General features: G+C 49.3%; 2 protein-coding genes and 1 pseudogene across 2 annotated transcripts in view; 1 reads left to right on the top strand and 2 right to left on the bottom strand.

Annotated features, from left to right (window-relative positions):
• The window catches only part of LOC107049234 (olfactory receptor 14A16-like), a 164,388-nt gene that overhangs the window by 4,078 nt on the left and 140,469 nt on the right, over positions 1–19,841 (top strand).
• Positions 6,521–7,102, bottom strand: LOC112530851 (olfactory receptor 14J1-like; the record flags this gene model as incomplete). The annotated part of the gene is made up of 1 exon (XM_025145388.2): positions 6,521–7,102. A coding segment is annotated over one exon (582 nt), but the record flags the coding sequence as incomplete, so codon positions are not given.
• LOC121107977 lies at positions 12,706–13,648 on the bottom strand (annotated as a pseudogene).

Raw genomic sequence — 19,841 nt, forward strand, 5'->3', positions numbered from 1 at the left:
TACTCACACTTTATTCCATGTTTACTCGGACCTTGATTCAAGTTTATTCCAGGTTTACTCATGTTTACTCTTATTTTTCTCTTGGTTTTACTCCACTCCATACTCCAGGTGTACTCCCCCTTGCTTCATGTTTTATTCACACTTTCCTCCAGAATTACTCACACTTTACTCCAGGTTTACTCACACTTCCGTGATTAGTCACACTTTTCTCCGTAGTCTTCTTCACTCTTTTCTCTGGGTTACTCAAACTCACACTTTGGGTTCATCATGCATTACTCAAGCTTTCTTCTTAGCTTTTTCCAGGTATTACACACACTGTTCACTGGGTGTACTCAACACTCTGTTCCAGGTGTCCTCACAACTTCTTTCAGGTTTACTCACACTTTACTCTGGGTTTACTCACACTTTAGGCCTGTCTTACTTTGACATTTCTAGGGTTTTAGCACAAATTGCACTGGCTGTAGTCACACTCTATTGAGATATTACTCACACCTTCTTCTGGGTTTTACTCATGCTCACTGAAGGGTTACTCATCATTATATAAGTTTACTCACACTTTATGTTTACTCACACTGTCCTCCGGGTTTACTCACGCTTTACTTCAGTTTACTTATACTTTGCAGAGTTTTACTCACACTTTACTCTAGGTCTACTTAGTGTTTTACTCTCTCTCTACTCCAGCTTTACTCACACTTTACTCCAGGTTACACAAACTTTATTTGGATTTTACTCAAACATTATTTTTTGTTTCCTCGCACTTTCCTCTGGGTTTACTCTTTCTTTTCTCTGGGTCACTCACTTTTTACTCCATTTTACTCTGCTGCTTATTTAGGTTCTTACTCACACTTGACTCCAGGTTCACACACACTTGACTCAGTTTTACTCACAGTTTACTCTGAGGGTGCCCTACATATTCAGCATTTTACTTGACATTTACTCCAGGTTTTACTCACACTTTACTCATGTTTTACTCACACATTACTCTAGGTTTACTCTTACGTTGTCTCCTGGATTTTCTAACACTTTATACTGGATTTGCACACACGTTACTCTGGGTTTGGTCACTACTATACTTTGGGTGTGCTCACACTTTACTGTGTATTTTACACACACTGTATTCCATGTTTTAATTAACACTTTACTCTATGTTTACTACCACTTTACTTCTAGTTTACTCACGCTTTTCTTCAGGTTTACTCAGCGATTACTGTGGGTTTTGTCACAGATTACTCCAGGTTTACTCTTTTCTCCTGCTTTTACTCACACTTTGCTTTGGTTTCACTCACATGTTGCATTGGTATTCAAACTTTTCTCTGGCTTTTACTCACCATTTACTCCAGGTTTATTCACTCTTTACTTCCAGCTTACTCAAAGTTTACTCTGGGTTTTTCTCACACTGTACCAATGTTTTACTCATACTTCACTCTCTCTTTACTCAGGGTTTGCACACACTTTAATCCACGTTTTATCTCACTTAAATCTATGTCTTCCCATACTTAACTCCAAGTGTCCCCACACTTTACTCTTGATCTACACACACTTTGCCACATTTAGACATACTCTACACCGGGTGTACTCATACCTTTCTCTGGGTTTTACTCACACTTTAGTCTGAGTTTACTCGCACCTTGCTTTGGGTTATGCACACTTCACCATACTTTACTCATTCTCTTCTAAGGGTGTACTCACACCTTAGTCTGCGTCTTACACTTTACTTTCGGTCTACACACACACTTTACTCTTGGTTTAGTCACACACTACACCAGGTGTACTCACACTTTACTCTGAGTTTATTCACATTTTTCTCTGGGTTTACTCACACTGTTCTCTGAGTTTATTCACACTTTTCTACTGCATTTAAACACCCTTTATTTCAGGTTTACTTGACCTTGCTAAGCCAGGTTCTCGCTGCCGATAACAGATGCTCTTCTACAGACAATTAGCGCAGACAGCGGGTTTCCCATTTTTCCAAATAACATCATTATCTATCTGTAGTAGAATTCCAGGGTCACAGCCTGAACCAATGGGTGGGCTACATGGGTGTGTGGGTGCCTGGAGCAGGGGCGGTGGTCTGGAGCCACACCCTTCTGCCTCTGCAATACTTCCTGTGCAGTCTGAGTCTGCGCGGGTCCCCCTTTTGCCCCTGCCGTGCTCTCCAGTGGTGTGACGGAACGAAACGGGGAGGGTCACATTCCTCAGCTTGTCCCTCTCTCCACACTGTTACCAGGAGGGGTGAGTCAATTCCTTTCTGATATCTTTTCCTCCAGTGCCTTCTTCACAAATATAGGCTCTGTCATTGCCTTCACTTGTCCTACAGTATCCTATCTCTGGAATGCAAGGTAGCAGGCTTGGATCATAAAAACACAAATTAACAGAGAAGCAGTGGGTTATTGAATGGAGTTCTGGCCATGAGACGACCAACCAGAGCCAGCCAAGTGTCCTCCATCCAGACACAAGCCCAAGAAAATAACATGATGACCTTCATCAGAAAGACCACCGAGAGATATGCATGTGTAAAAGAGCATGTGTAAAAGACTTGGGCTGGACGGAGAGGAGAGGAGGGGGAATGTCAATACTTTTAGGGACTCACAGTAATAAACCAGCCTTTTCTTGGACATCTAATGCATATGTTTGCAGCTTGCTCTTTAAGTATGTGCCTTACTTGCCCTCTGGTATGCAGGTTCGGAGGCATTATCCCCTCTGCATCCGGCATGTGTGCAGTGCTGATTAAGCTGACCTGTGTTATAACTACTCTGTGGCTGTAGAGTTTGATTTCCGCACATCAGTTCCATTCCTCAGTTCAGCGCTCATCAGCCCTACTTGGGAGCACCCGGTCCAGGCACCTTTCCATCAAGCTGAAGAGATCACCGCTCTGCCAGTCCCAAAACAGGACCCCCTAGAAGAAACCTTCCTCATGGTGAGGGGATGTCACAGTCCCTAGTCCAAAGTCCCGGCCCCGGGCTGTTTCCCCACCATGCTCTAATCACTGCCCACGTGGTCTCAGTGCACAGAGCGCAGCACCTCGGGCACAGCAGAAAGAGGCAGCCGGCAGGGGCACCCTGGAGCTGCCCTAGCGCTGAGCAATGGCCACAAGGCAGGGATAGATATGTTGAGGTGAGGTCACTTGTGCAAGCAGAACTCACCACCTTGGACCAAACGTGACTAGATGGTGTTTTGGAGGTTATTTCTGTCTCTGGAGGTGACAGACCCGCAGCAGGAACAAGGCTGGCAAAGGGCTTTGGAAGTCATTCTTTCTGTAGTAGCCAGTAGGACAGCCTTGAATTCAGGGCTGAGGTCTGTAACTTTAGGAATGCAGCTCATGGTCATTCCTATGTCTCTGGTAAGCCAGCAGAAGGCATAAAGAACAAGAGGGATAAGAAATTCTAACAAACTGTGGGAAAGTCAGTGTTGGAAATGATACAGATTCTATAAAGTATTAGTCAAAACCGCAGTGGATTAGGTCTAGGTTCATTTAGTATACTAAAGTGAAAGGGACACTGAGTTCAATAGCTGTTCCAAAGTGTGCATTATAATATATTAATATTAATATTATGCAGAAAAACCTGCATATATTTGCTACGATTAATGCACAAAATCTGTTGTCATTAGGTTATAAGCAGGGAAAGAATAAAATGCTTTTTTCTCAACCCAGGAATTTTGTAACTGTGTTTTCTCCCGTCCTGTTGAGAGGCAGTGACAGAGCAGCATGGAGGGCACCTGGGAGCCAGGCAAGGTGAGCACAGCACAGCTGGGCACTGAGTTCCAGGGTGATTTTGGGGTCCAAGTCCTACAGCATGAGGGTCCATGTACATTTCCTCCTGCAGGACAGCGCATCCCCACTGACCCACAGGCAGCCCCTGGCAGCTCTGTGCAGGCACTGTGTGGGGCAGCATGCCCCCAGCACAGCCCTGACAGCCCACACTGTCCTTCTGCTCCCTCACCAGCTGGACCCTGCCCAGCCCCAGTGTATCCCACACGGCTCACAGCCAGCCCTGCTCTGGGCTCTGTTGGGCTCTGGGCCTTGATAGGGACCAGGCCGGGCTACCCATTCCCCAGTGCAGGCACTGAGCCCAGTAGGAATATGGAGTGGTCTCATTTCAGCCCTCAGCAGATTACGGTGAAAAGTGCTGCTGGGAACCACTGGTATGAGGTCTGGGGCTGGTGGTAGCTTCCTTGAGCAGTGTCTCCTTTCTGTTCATGCAACAAGAAGCTTTGTTGGATCTGTGCCCTGAGGGACCCTGCTTTGTGGCCCCATGGGCATGGGGTGGTCTCCAGGGCCCCAGGATCACCTCTGACTGCTCCCTCCTCCTGAAGGCTCCCAGAGGATTCAGCCCTGCAGAGCACCCAGAAGAGGGCTCATCCTGTGTATGGTCACAACCAGACCCTGGTGCTCCAGCTGCCCCCAGCACCCACACAGTCTTGTCCAAGGGTGGTATTTGGGGAAGTGCCAAAGTAACGACGGGGGCTGAGGAACAACCACAAGGTCATAGGGTTCCTTGTCATACGAGCATCTGCAGGGAAATGACATGCCCAGGACAGCTCCCACCACTATCTATCCCTCCTCTGACCTCCATGGCCATTCCTGGGTGGCTCTGTGCTGGCCGTGCTGGTCAGGGTGGGAAGCAGACCCAGATGGATGAGGCCGAGTGCTGCTAAACTCCTCCCTGGGAGTCTGTGGGTGTGCAAAGCAAATGGAATGATAAGAGAGCATTTCCAATAGCACTTGGAATGTTCATATATAGCAAGAATGACAGGAATCCCTCCCTTCCATGCAGCGGTATATCCCCACTGCCACAGTGAAGACTGCAGACACCTCATTTCCCTGCAGATTCAGAGACACTACACAGAGGGTACAAGAGTCAGCTCTGATCCACATCAAATATGGGCTCCAGGAGGAAGAGAGCAGGTTGATGCCTCAGCAGACATGCAATGAATCAAAATATCATTGTAACAGCATAAGAACCATTAATAAACATAAAACAACGGCAAAAAAGAGAAATAAAAAAATAGAAATAAATATTATAAATATAGAAGAGCAAAACAGGCCTGCTATGGGATAGTCTGTGACATATTTAGAGAGAGATGAGAAGTTTGTTTTTAATGAAAAGTGTCCATGACATCAATTTCCCCAATGTGTCCTTGAGGTCCGGGTTCCTCATGCCACGGATGAGGGGGTTCACTGCTGGAGGCACCACTGAGTACAGAAATGACACCACCAGGTCCAGGGATGGGGAGGAGATGGAGGGGGGCTTCAGGTTGGCAAATGTGGCAGTGCTGACTACAGGGAGAGCACGGCCAGGTGAGGGAGGCACGTGGAGAAGGCCTTGTGCCGTCCCTGCTCAGAGGGCATCCTCAGCACGGCCCTGAAGATCTGCACGCAGGTCAGCACAATGAAGGCAAAACACAAGGCAGTAGCCACCTTGCTCAGGATGAGCCCTGAACTGAGTTGAACAATCTTTTCCTTCTCTTCAGGCAGAATGTCTCCAGTTTCACCCATCACTTTCATCCTCCCACTGTGTATGAGACCGCAGAGCCTGGCTCTGTATTCTCCATGATCTCCTCACAAGCTCTCACATGCTGCAGTGACGTGCCCACAGCCTTCCCTGGTTTCTGTGCCAGGATACACAGCTGCCTCCTACCTGTTTTTTTGTGTACCAAGACCACCTGCTCCCCCCCCCCCCCCCCCTACTGGCTGTGTTGGGTTTCCCATCTGTGACTTACCACTGCGCTGTCCCTGCTCCATACTTGACCAAATCATGCTTGCACTGCACAGGACAGGTGTGTTTGAGGGGGGAAGAGTTTCCCCAGCACAAGTGCCCATGGCAGCCCTGAATGCACCACACTTCCCAGCATTCCTGCTTTACAGATCCAGTGCCGCCCCAGCCATGTCCCATACATGGGTCTGCAGAAGACCCGCTCTACCAACAGGAGCGTGGAGATGGCTTCAGGAAAAAGATCTGCCATCAACATGCAGGCAGTGCTGGAAATGGCTGATGTGAGAGGCTGAGGGTGACAAATGTCCAGAGCAACCCTCCTGGTCCACCCATGTCCCCAAGGATGTAGACAAGGAGGGGAGTATGGAAGTGAAAAGAGAGCAGCAACACAAAGACCACCTCCTGCTGCTGTCTGTGGCCATTGGACCTGGGAAGCAGCAGTCCCATCTCAAACACAGATAAGGGGATGGAACTCCTGGGCAGTGAGGGGCAGCCCCCATGGACAACGAGGCTGCTGCTGCGTGTTGCAGCTGGGTTCCTGGACTCTGCACTACTCCTGCATACGTCAGTCGCTCCTCCACTTTCAGAAATGGTAAAATATGGGAGCAGAGACAGACAAATTTCTGCTGGCTTCTTTATTGTGTGTATCAACAAAGCGCCTTGTTCTACAGGTACATGAGATGAGCGTGTCAAAACACTACAGAAATGTAGCAGGCCAAGAATAACAATTTTGAAATCAAAGTCGTGCCTGTGAAAACAAAAATGAAGACAAATAATAATTAGTGATTGTCCTAATAAATTCAGGGTTACCTTGAGACTCCTGTGAGACTAGTATGCATCTTATGGATGTTGGAGATGTATGTCTTGCTCACTGCAGCCTTGAGCTCCTGGTTCCTCAAACCATAGAGGAGAGGATTCACTGCTGGAGGCACCACTGAGTACAGAAATGAAACCAGCAGGTCCAGGGATGGAGAAGAGATGGAGGGGGGTTTCAGATAGGCAAACATGGCTGTGCTGACAAAGAGGGAGACCACGGCCAGGTGAGGGAGGCACGTGGAGAAGGCTTTGTGCCGTCCCTGCTCAGAGGGCATCCTCAGCACGGCCCTGAAGATCTGCACATAGGACACAACAATGAATACAAAACACCCACAGATTAAAAAAAAACTAAAATAAATAATCCCAACTTCCCTGAGGTAGTCAGATTTTGAGCAGGAGAGCTTGAGGATCTGGGCAATTTCACAGAAGAACTGATCCACAGCATTGCCTTGGCAGAGAGTTAGGGAAAATGCAGTGGCAGTGTGCAGCAGAGCATAGAGAGCCCCAGTGCCCCAGGCAGCTGCTGCCATGGTGGCACAAGCTCTGCTGCCCAGCAGGGTCCCGTAGTGCAGGGGCTTGCAGATGGCAACGTAGCGGTCATAGGACATCACAGTGAGAAGGGAATATTCTGCCGAGATGAAGAAGACAAACAGAAATGTCTGTGCAGCACATCCTGCGTAGGAGATGTGCCTGGTGTGCCAGAGGGCATTGGCCATGGCTTTGGGGAGAGTGGTGGAGATGCAGCCCAGGTCGAGGAGGGCGAGGTTGAGGAGGAAGAAGTACATGGGGGTGTGCAGGCGGTGGTCGCAGGCTACGGCTGTGCTGATGAGGCCGTTGCCCAGGAGGGCAGCCAGGTAGATGCCCAGCAAGAGCCAGAAGTGCAGGAGCTGCAGCTGCCGCGTGTCTGCCAACGCCAGGAGGAGGAACTCGCTGATGGAGCTGCTGTTGGGCATCTGCGGTTCCTGAGCATGGACAAGTTTAGATCATTCTCAGAGTCTCTCCTCTTGCTACACTAGGAAAGTCCATTTAACTCCATAACCATTTATTTTCATCATCTTCAGCATCCTGTAAGAAGTAGAAGCTTATATAGCTCTTACTTTCCTCTCATTTCCTAATCCTATCCCAGCCTCCTGGATATTTTTTTCTTGGGAGCAAATTCCATGTCTCATATCTTTACCCTGTCTGCACTCAGAGCCCTCATCCCTGCCTGTGTGTGCTTAAATTTGTCTTTTGTCAGAGAAATCTGCCTGTTTTCAAGAAAAGTGCATTATTCATGTCTGTAGAGAATGATAATTTCAGCTGGTGCTGTCCTTTGGGAGAGGAGAGGCTGAAAGCACATGAGGAAATTGTTCATATAACCCCAGTTTGAGAGAGGTACAATTCAGGATTCCCAGAGATGCGTTCATATTTCACAGCTTCCTTCGAATTTCAGCCTCCAATCCTTTTCCATTCCCTAAGGATATAAAAGAAAAATCCCTGCTTTGTCTCTCCTCTTGCAAAGTGCTCTTGGAAACACTCTGTGGTGCAGTGTAGCTGTGATCCCCCTGCCCCAGGCAGCAGCTGTTGCAGCAGAAGGCCCCTGCCCTGCCCGGCTGAGGGGCTCCTTCCCCCCACACATCTCCCCGCAGTGCCCTGGGCTGCTCCCCGGGCAGGCTGAGTGCTGAGCCTGGCAGGCGGCAGAGTCCCTGCCCCGGCACACAGCCCCTGGGGCACAGCAGGGACCCTGCTCTGGACAACAAGAATGAGTACCTGCATCTGGACTGGGACTTTTTCCCTGAAAAAGAAACACAGAATGTTTGCAGCCTGATCTGCAATGAGATGACCCAAATTCAGTGATACCTCCAGGAAAATGAGCTGCATTGCCTGCCGCAAGAAACTTACCTTCTTAAAGATGAGAGCAATGCTCCTCCAGTGAGCTCACAGCCTGCTCACACTGTACACATCCTGTAATCTCTCCGTCCTTTTTGTTATATCCTCATGTCACCTCCAATCATGTCCCTTGCCCTTTTGTGCTGTACAGAGGAGCTGCTCCTGGGCACAGCTCTAAAGAGCTGCCCACTTGTATGGGCTCCCTGTGTCCCAGGAGCCTGGCCCAGCTCAGCAGCAGAGGATGTCATTTTTATCCTTCCCACTCATCTCCCCTGAGATGTCCCTGGGTCTCCATGGCCAACAGCTCCTGAAAGATGACAGCATTGTGACTGTACTTTGAAATCTGCTGTATTAACCAACAAATGTCCAGTGGACAGTGATAAATTACAGACATACAGTTATTCCTACCAGAGAATCTTTGCTGTAACCAAAAGGGCACACAGAGAAGGACAGGGAGGGGTGGACTTCCCCTGGGCAGGGCAGTGATCCAGCTGAGGTACTTGCAGGCATCTCATCCCTAGATGGAAACCCAGGGGCTGAAATGGGATTCAGCTCCCCACGGACCCACAGGAGCTGGGATTCCTCTGGTTCAGTTCAGGTGTGCACAAGGAGTTGCCTGCATGTGAGCTCCTGCTCTGAGTCCTTGGTCCTTCAGCGGGGAGTCAGTTGCTCACACACAGACCCTGGGTGATGACCAAGGTGCCTCAGGCAGCTTCAACTGATGAAACCTCTGTTTTCTATTGGCTCACATGTAAATGGCGTCAGAAGTAGCCAAGTATCATGCCAGTTCCCTGGGCTGTCCAGCACACTCATGTGCAGCAACAAATGCAACACTTGGCCTTCAGGAAAGCCATGGCCCAGTTTGCAGGCCTGAGCTCTTGTTTGGACCACAGGGACACGGTTAAATGGCTTCCACAACTGGACGGTCACACAAGGGAAATACAGAGTCCTTACAGAGGATGTGATTTTTTTCGACCCCACTCACGTTCCCTGAGAATTTCCTGGGTCTCCATGGCCAACAGCTCCTGAAAGACAACAGCATCATGACTGCATTTTGTCTTGGATCTGCAAATGATGTCTAGATTGTTGGAATAGCATGACCCTCTTGCCATGGCTTGCTGCATGCACCACTCCCACTTGGCATCACGTTGTAATGCACAGCTGTTGTAGGCTGTGAGGATGTCCAATATGAACAGGTAGTCAACCAGAATGGAACATTCAAGTTCAGAAGTTTCATATCCAAGTCAGAGGCACCATTGCCTCACTGGAAGAGTTTGACTCTGGAGATGTCATGTTTGATGCTAACTCACATGCAGAGGAGCAATTAATGACTCCAAGGATCTCAGCAACTATATGCAGGAAGTGTTCTGAATAGCTATAACCAGAGAGGATACCAATCTTCTGAACACCAGAACCATGGTGTGGATGCAAGATCGAGCCAGGGTAAACCCAATGATGCTTTTGATTTGGGATGCTTCCTGGAGTGTCTTTACCTAATGTATTCATCAAAAGGAATAAACAAGACGGAGCAGATTACCTTGAGTGTGACCACGTGGCATGTGCAGGACAGCCAGGGGATCAGGCCCAGCCAACATGGATTCATGAATAACGGGTCCTGCTTGACCTCCCTGCTCCTACTATGACCAGGTGACCTGTCTGGTGCACGAGGGGAAAGCTGTGGATGTGATCTACCTAGACTTTGTCAAAGCCTTTGATTCTGTCTCCCACAGCACTCTCCTGAGAAGCTGGCAGCCCATGGCTTGGGCAGGTGTTCTCTTTGCTGGGTAAAGAACTGGCTGGATGGCAGGCCCAGAGGGTGGTGGTGAATGGAGTTAGATCCTGCTGGTGGCCAGTCACGAGTGGTGTTCCTCAGGGGTCAGTACTGGGACCTGCCCTGTTGTAATATCCTTACTGATCCAATGGCTTGATGACAGCAGGATGAGCTTTAGCAGACAAAGTGCTGAGTCCTACACTTTGGTCATGATAAGTCCACGCATTGCTAATGGCCTGGGGCAGTGTGGCTGGCCAGCTGGCAAGGAGGAAAAGGAGCTGGGTGTGTTAGTGAAGCACAATTGGTTCTAGATGAAACACGCAAAATTTTATCCAAGCTTAAGAAAGTATTTCTTTACTGTAGCTGCTGATTAGCAGAAGTGGCTGCCCAGAGAGTTACGTTGCCTGTAGGTATTCAAAAGACTTGTAGTGCCACTCTTGGAAATTCAATTCTGCAGCCCTGTGCTCAGTGGAGGCCTGTGATGAATGGTGTTCCCAGAGGTTCATCTTGGGATTGGTGATCTTCATCATGTTTATGAGTGAAATAGACAGTGGGATAGAGTGTACCCTCAACAAGTCTGATGATGACACCAAGCTGAGGGGTGCAACTGATACAACAGAAGGAACAGATGTCATCCAGAGGGACCCGAAGAAACTTGAAAAGTGGGCGAATGTGAACTGATGAGATTCAACAAGCCCAAATGCAAGGTGCTGAACATGGGTTGGGGCAATCCCAGATATGTGCACAGGCTGGGAAAAGATCTCACTGAGAGCATCTCTGCGGAGCAGGATTTGGGGGCCCTGATGGACAAAAGGCTGGACATGAGCAAGCAGTGTATGCTTGCAGCCCCAAAGACAAACAGAATCCTGTGCTGCAACCAAGGGGGCTGGCCAGCACGGTGAGGGAGTTGTTTGTCCCACCTGCTCCGACCCCATCACACCCCATATGGATTACTGCATCAAGGCCTGGGGCTCCCAACACAAGAACAATGTGGAGCTGTTGGAGTCCATCTAAGGGGAGATCCACCAAGATGATCAGAAGGACGGAGAGCTTCTCCTATGAAGACAGGCTGAGGCAGCTGTGCTTGTTCAGCTTGGAGAAGAGAGGGCTCTGGGGAGACCTCACTGCGGCCTTCCAGTATTTAAAAAGAGCTCATAGGCAGGAAGGAAATCAACTTCCTGCACAGTACAAATATGGCAGGACAAGGGGGAACAGTTTCTGCTAGAAGAGGAATCATTAGATTATATATTAGGAGAAAATTCTTTGCTCAGAGGGTGGTAAAGCACTGGAACAAGTTGCCCAGAGATGCTGGACAACAAGGAGGTGCTCAAGGCCAGGCTGGATTTGGCCCTGGACAACCTGATCTAATGGGTGGCAACCTGACCATGGCAGGGCAGTTAGAAAGGGATATGTTAGGTTCCTTCCAACCTACCACATTCTATGACTTAATGATTCTGTGATAAGTGCCACCAAGAATGGAGCTCTAGGTCCAGCAGTTGATCACTTACAGATCAGCCTGGGACTCTCAGTCTGTGTCCTCCAATCTGTGGAGAAACCCCGGAAACAAAACAGGAGGGAGCAACTCCTTGGCTGTATGGCTGACGCAGGATTCTGTCTCTGCCCTGAGCACTGTGGGGATGGAGAAGTCGGTTTGACCGCTTTGAATGCTGACTTGATGATAATGAGGCTCTGGGAAAAAGAAAGAAGGGCTGAGTAACAGGATGTTTTGCATCTAAGCATAAGATAAGTTTGCTGCTGTTATGAAGATTTGTTATGAAACTTGCTTGAATTCTAGCCCATGGATTCTTAGTGGAAATGTACTGAATACATGTGTTAGACTATAAAAAGCTTGCTTGGGAGAATAAAGGAGAATCTTTCACACGAGAAACCTGTGTTGTGTTGCTAGCCTGCGACAAGCAGCCCCTTGTGTTATGGTGGTGGTAGCAGGGAGACAAACTCTGACACATTGGTGCACATTGCCTGTTCCTGCCTGCTACCGCACTGCCACTGTATGCCTCTGGATGCCACTGTATAGACAACAGGACTGCTGTCAATTCATATGAGACCCAAGGGCTACCAGGAGTGTAGAGGTACAGTAGAAAGGCATGGAAGCGGAAAGAGAGCAGCACTCAAAGACCACACCTTGCCCTTGCCCATTGCCACGGCCCCAGGAATGCAGCAACCGTGACCCGAAGGCAGCGAGGAGCAGAAGCCCACTGAGTAGTGAGGTGCAGCCCGCAAGGAAACTTGGGCTGCTGCTCCATTTGGCGGCTGGGCTCTTGGCCCCTGAATCCCTCCTGCATAAGGGGGTTTCCTCTTCCAGCTCTAAAGGAGAAGGGAAGAAAAGTGAGCTGAGAGAAATGAATTTCTGCTGTCCTCTTCATTGTGCTTATGCACATGGGAAGCCCAGTTCTATAGGTACATGAGATGAATTTGTCAAAATAAATAATTAACGAGAAGGTTTAGTATAACTCTATTTAAAACAAAATGCGAGTTTTAGGGAATAACAAACACAACATTTAACAAAATACTGTTTTAATATTTTCTGATATTGCTGGGGATTTCCCATAGTTTCCTCAGGGCATCCCTGAGCTCCTGGTTCCTCATGCTGTAGATGAGAGGATTCACTGTGGGAGGTACCACCGAGTACAGAACTGCCACCACCAGGTCCAGGGAAGGGGAGGAGATGGAGGGGGGGCTTCAGGTAGGCAAACATGAGAGTGCTGACAAAGAGGGAGACCACAGACATGTGGGGGAGGCAAATGGAGAAGGCTTTGTGTCGTCCCTGCTCAGAGGGCATCCTCAGCACAGCCCTGAAGATCTGCACGTAGGACACAACAATGAAGACAAAACACCCAAAAATTAAAGAAAGGCTAAAATCAATAATCCCAGCTTCGCTGAGGTAGTCTGATTCTGAGCAGGAGAGCTTGAGGACCTGGGCCATTTCACAGAAGAACTGATTCACAACATTGCCTTGGCAGAGTGGTATAGAAAATGTATTGACAGTGTGCATCAGGGAATAGAGAACCCCAGTGGCCCAGGCAGCTGCTGCCATGGTGGCACAAGCTCTGCTGTCCATCAAGGTCCCGTAGTGCAGGGGCTTGCAGATGGCAACGTAGCGGTCATAGGACATGATGGTGAGAAGGAAAGTCTCTGCAGAAAATAAGAATAATAAAAAGAAGACCTGTGCAGCACATCCTGCGTAGGAGATGTGCCTGGTGTGCCAGAGGGCATTGGCCATGGCTTTGGGGAGAGTGGTGGAGATGCAGCCCAGGTCGAGGAGGGCGAGGTTGAGGAGGAAGAAGTACATGGGGGTGTGCAGGCGGTGGTCGCAGGCTACGGCTGTGCTGATGAGGCCGTTGCCCAGGAGGGCAGCCAGGTAGATGCCCAGCAAGAGCCAGAAGTGCAGGAGCTGCAGCTGCCGCGTGTCTGCCAACGCCAGGAGGAGGAACTCGCTGATGGAGCTGCTGTTGGGCATCTGCAGTTCCTGAGCGTGGAGTCCTGTTCAGAGTGCAGAAGATAATGACGAGTCAAGGCCATTCTCAGAGTCACACCTCCTGGTATACTATGAAACATTTTCTTTCTTTTAGGACAATGTTCATTTAACTCCATTACCTGAAATTAATTTTGTGAACGTCAGAAATCCAGAAGCTGAAGAAGCTTATGGAGCTTTTGCTTACCTCTCGTTTTCTGTTTGTATCCTATCTTCCAGGATATTTTCATCTGCTACCATATCTCATATCTTAATCTGAAGTGAATGTAAAGCCCCCAGCCCCAAACTCTGCACCCTTAAATTTCTGTTAGGGAAAGCTGCCTTTTTGCAGGTAAGTGCATAATTCATGTCTGCAGAAAACAACAACGATTTCAACTGGTTCCATCATTTAAGAAAGCAGAGTCTGAAAGCTCATTCTGTGTGAGTGTTCACAAAACACGTGATTGAAAAAAGTGCATTTCAGGATTCTCAAAGATGCCGACAAAGCCGACAGCCCCTTCTAGAATTCTGCCTTCTCTCCTTTTTACTATGAGAAGGAAAGGGAAAATCCCTGCCTTGTCTCTCTTCTTTGGAAACACCCTATGGTGCAGTGTAGCTGTGATCCCCCTGCCCCAGGCAGCAGCTGTGGCAGCAGAAGGCCCCTGCCCTGCCCTCCCGGGGGCTCCTTCCCCCCACACGTCTCCCCGCAGCGCCCTGGGCAGCTCCCCGGGCAGGGCTGAGTGCTGAGCCTGGCAGGCGGCAGAGTCCCTGCCCCGGCACACAGCCCCTGGGGCACAGCAGGGACCCTGCTCTGCACCACAGCCCTGGGCACCCGGCTGCACCCCCGGCTGCACAGCCTGCAGCCGTCCTGGGACACGCAGCCCTCAGGGCTGTGCTCTGACACTGCAGCACAGAAGCCCTCAGCTGGATTAGGTCCTTCCCCACAGTTAGGAAACATTGTGTCTTCAGCCTGATCTGCTATGAGTTGTCTCAAATTCATGATACCTCCAGGAAAAGCAGCTGCATGGCCTGCAGCAAGAGACTTACCTTGTCAAGAGCTGTGAGCAATCCTCCTCCAGTGAGCTCCCTGCCTGCTCACAGCCCATACATCCTGTAATCCCTCTGTTCTTTCTCTTCTCTCCTCATGACACCTGCAGTTCATTCCCTCAGCCCTGCTGTGCTGTGCAGAAGAGCTGCTCATGGGCACAGCTGTCTCTCTGCTGCACTGCCAACTTATATCAGCTCCCTGTATCCCAGAAGTCTGTCCCAGATCAGCAGCAGAGGATGTAATTTTTTCCTCCCCACTCATCTCCCCTGAGTTGTCTCTGGGTCTCCATGGACAACAGCTCCTGAAAGACAACAGCATTGTGACTGTACTTGGAAATCTGCTGCATTAACCACCATATGTCCAGTGGACAGTGACCCCTTTCAGACACATTGTTAGTCATACCAGAGAGTGTTTGCTGTAACCAAAAGGCACACAGAGAAGCACATGGAGGGGTGGACTTCCCCTGGGCAGGGCAGTGATCCAGCTGAGGCAGTGCAGGCATCTCATCCCCAGATGGAAACCCTGGGGCTAGAATGAGATTCAGCTCCCCACGGACCCACAGGAGCTGGGATTCCTCTGGTTCAGTTCAAGTGTGCACAAGGAGTTGCCTGCATGTGAGCTCCTGCTCTGAGTCCTTGGTCCTTCAGCGGGAGTTGCTCACACACAGACCCTGGGTGGTGACCAAGGTGCCTTTGGTGCCCCTGGATGTGTGCTGGTGCTTGTAAAGTGTGTGGGAAATCCCTGAGATAGACAACTCCCTCCTGAGCATCATTTGAGGGCCAGAGAGGAGATAGAGGTAATCTTGGCCATCCTAAATGACAACAGACCCCTATTTTTAGGGCACTCAAGTGTGCTTTTTTTCACCAGACTCTATGAAAAGTGCAGTTACCCATCTGAATAAATGGATGAGCTCAAGAAAGCAGAGCCAGGTCTTTCTCTGTTCTTGAGGCAATGAATGTTCTGGATTTCAAGGCACTGCAAAGCTAACACACATCTTTATTCCTCAACAGACGAAAACTCATGTGAATGGCATCAGAAGCAGCTGAGTGTCATGGCAGTCCCCTGGGCTGTCCAGCACAGTCATATGCAGCTGCAAATGCAGCACAGGGCCTTCAGGAAAGCCATGCCCTAAGAATGGCTGTGCTGCTTGGACAACACCCAGTCCCGCAATGGATCTAATGCCTGCTTACCATCTACTGAACACAGATACCCAAGATGAGCTATCCAGTCAGACTAAGTCCACTGATCACTGATGCTTCCCAACTAGGATGTATTCTATGTGTTTTTATACTAACGAGAACACCCACACATTCTGAACTAGAAATGTTTATACGGTTGCACAAACAGTACCTTTTGTAGATTTTGTAGCTTTTTTTTCTTTTTTCCTTGTAGATTTTGTATCTTTTTAATTATTTATTTATTTATTTTCTGAAAAGGCCAACATTTTCCAGCACTATGTTTGCAGGACACAGATGCCTTCAGGTACAGGGACACAGATAGCAGTGCCAGTGCCAATGCCCTGTGACTAATGCCCAGCGTCCACCGCTGCTCTACCCTGCTGCGTATTTCATGTCCCTCATCTTCCAGGGTCTCCAGCTCGCCTTAATACATGACCATGCTGAAGGGCATGTTTTCAGCAGGCCATCTGGACACACTCTCTTCCCACTGCTCTCCACATTTCCCCATCCCTTGCTCTTTCTTCACTCAAATGCTTCCCAACTGTCTGGCTTATCTGTGACCTTCAGGGAGATTACTGGAACCTGCTCCATCTCTCCAAAGTCTGATGGACTCTCTTGTCAGCTCCTTCACTGTGATTACATCTATCCCTCCCTATCTCTGTCTAACTCATTTCTTGTACAAGTGTTCCCTGAGAACGGCAAACCTCAGTAGATGCAGCTTGGACAAGGCATGCAGTTGATCACTGTGTTTTTCTGTTCATCCATTTGCATCACGTTTCCTTTTGTTTGTTGGAAAAAAAAAAAAAAAAAAAAAAAAAAAAGAGAGAGAGAAATCTTTCATTGCCCACATGCAGCTGGTTCTCTGAGGAAAGCCGGTGGGAGTTGGGGCAAAGGAGATTTAGCAGTGAGTGGGCGACTCCAGAGGAGAAGGGCGATGTGAGGAGAAGTAATGCCAGTCCCATGGGGCTGATGTGAGAAGAAATGGGGTGGGGAAGATGAGGAAGACTTTGGCCCACACAGTGACAGAGCAGAGCTCATTATGGGACATCCTGGATCAATACCAACTGCCAAGTGCCTCTATAAATTCTTGTTTAAACACAACTATAAATAAATGAATAACTGTACTTTGGAAATGCCCATCAGTCTCTACCACTTTAAGCTCTCTCCAGATACCTCTCCAGTTAGCTGTACAAGTTCTGAACACCTGAAGAAGATGACAGGAAGGCACAAGGCACTGGTGGGCTCCTTAGACTGTAATGGGCCCCACTGGGCATTTGCTGCTGAGTCCATCAACCACCAGTGAAGAGAGAAGATGGCATAAAGTGCTCAAGAAGACTTCGAAATCAGAAGGATCAGAGAAGTTTCTTGGAGTATTAATGGGCCCCACTGAGGGCCACTAACAGGAAATCTTCCCCAGGGACTTGTTAGAGCAGATAATCGGAAGCCATGCTGACAGGCAGACAAAGGCACTGGGATGGTGGCTGTGATGCTGAGAAAAGCCTCCTTTGTGTTATGAAGCAGAAAGGCCCAGCCCTGATCCCCAGACCCCTGGCAGGGAGATCCTGTCCCTCCTGCTGGCTCAGGGCCCTTCCTGGGGCAGTGGGATGGAGGTTTGTATGAGGTCAAATGAAAGACAAGGGGACAGCAGCTCTCAGGCTCTGCATGGGGTGCAGGGATGCTGTGAGGCCCAAGTCCCATGCAGGCAGTGTGTCTCATCCCAGGATGTGGGATGTGAGAAGGGGCCAGTCTCCACAAGTAGTCAACCCCAAGGAAACTTTGAACTTCAGATCTCTCAGTTCTAGTGCCCTCCTTTGGACAGTCTCCAATAGCTTTATGTCTTTTACGTTCTGCGGTGCCCAGCAGTGCACCCAGTGCTCCAGGTGAGGCTGCAGCAGTGCAGAGCAGAGAGGGACAATCCCTTCCCTCACCCAGCTGGCAATGCCATGCTCAAAGCACCTAATGGGACAGTTGTCCTTCCTGGCTGCCTGGGCACACTGCTGACTCACATTCAATTTGCTGTTGACCAGGACCCTCAACCCCCTTCAGTGGGACTGCTGTCCAGTGTCCCATCCTCCAGTCAGTGTGTATGTGCAGGGTTGCTCCCTCCCAGGTACAGAATCAGGCACTTGTTCTTGTTATGCTTCATGTGGTTGGTGCTTGCCCGGTTCTCTAACTTGTCCATATCTCTCAGATGTGCACACCTCGTTGTGCACATCTGAACTCCACTATGTGGACTCCTGGCTCCCATGGTTCTGTGAGGAACAGAATCCCTTTTCAGCCCCAGGGTTTCCATCTGAGGATGAGATGCCTAAGCCTACGGTTATGATTAGATGGTCTGATAATACTAGGACAATGTGAAATGGCTTTAAATTTAAAAATGGGAGTCTTAGTTTAGATGTTAGAAAGTGATTTTTACACACAGTCACATAAAAAAGTTGCCCAGAAGGATTGTGGTTGTCCCATCACTGGAGACATTCAAAGTCAGTATTGATGGGATCCTGAGCGTCTTGGTCTGGTGTTTGGCAGCCCTGCCCATGGCTGGGGGCATGGAACTAGGTGCACTTTAAAGTCCCCTCCAACCTAAGCCAGTCCGTGATTCAGTACTTTTATGACTCCACTTACAGGTCCTGAGTGGAGGTTTCCCGATGTGGCATTTGCTTATCTTGTGGTCAAATTTATTTTAGTGGGAACATCCATGCTTCTGGAATTGAGTGAACGTCTTGATTAACTGAATTGACATTGAAGTATGTTCTGCAGTGATGACCCTGCTGCCTTGCAGGAGCTGTCAGCTCAGGAGGGCCGTGGATATCTGCAGGGAGAGAAGGAAATCACCTCCTCTGCTGCTGAGCTGGGCCGGGCTCCTGGGACACAGGGAACTGATACAAGTGGGCAGTGCTGCAGAGAGACAGCAGTGCCCAGGAGCAGCTCATGTGCACCACACAACAGGGCTGGAGGCATCATCTGCAGGTGACAGGGAGAGAAGATAAAGAAGAGAGCATACAGGCTGTATGGAGTGTGATTAGGCAGTGAGCTCACTGTACAAGCGTTGCTCACAGTCACTGAGAAGGTAAGCCCTTTGCTACAGGCAGTGCAGCTATGTTTTTGTGGAGGGATCACTAAAGCTGGAACACTCCATAGCAGGTCAGGCTACTATGGCAATCTGTGTATTTATATCATGAAAAAGACCAGTTCCATATGAGGTCTTCCCTTCTGCCGCGTCAGAGCACAGCCCTGAGGGCTGTGTGTCCCAGGACGGCTGCAGGCTGTGCAGCTGGGGGTGCAGCCGGGTGCCCAGGGCTGTGGTGCAGAGCAGGGTCCCTGCTGTGCCCCAGGGGCTGTGTGCCGGGGCAGGGACTCTGCGCCTGCCAGGCTCAGCACTCAGCCTGCCCGGGGAGCTGCCCAGGGCGCTGCGGGGAGACGTGTGGGGGGAAGGAGCCCCCCTGGAGGGCAGGGCAGGGGCCTTCTGCTGCCACAGCTGATGCCTGGGGCAGTGGATCACAGATACCCTGCAGCACAGGGTGTTTCCAAAGGCACTTTGCAAGAATAGAGACTAGGCAGAGATTTTCCTTTTCTTATTCGTAGGGAAGGGAAAAGAAGTGGAGGCAGAACTCTGAAACAGTCTGTCAACTATGAACGCATTTCTGAGACCTCTGAACTGTTCTTTTTTCAATGACTTCTTTTGTGAACAGTCACACAGGATGTGCTTTCAGCCTCTGATTTCTTGAAGGATGGAACCTGTTGAAATTATTGCTGTTTTCTGCAGACATGAATTATGCACATATCCAGCAAAACGGCAGCTTTCTCTAACAGAAATTTAAGGGCATAGAGTTTGGGGCTGGGGGCTTTACAAACAGTTCGGTAAAGACATCAGACATGGTAACAGATGAAAATATCCAGGGAGATGGGATAAGATTAGGAAATGACAGGAAAGCTAAAGCTCCATAAGCTTCTCCTGCTTCTGGAATGCTGAGCT

This window comes from Gallus gallus, chromosome 33 (genome assembly GCF_016699485.2).
Source record: "Gallus gallus isolate bGalGal1 chromosome 33, bGalGal1.mat.broiler.GRCg7b, whole genome shotgun sequence".
Taxonomy (NCBI): Eukaryota; Metazoa; Chordata; class Aves; order Galliformes; family Phasianidae; genus Gallus; species Gallus gallus.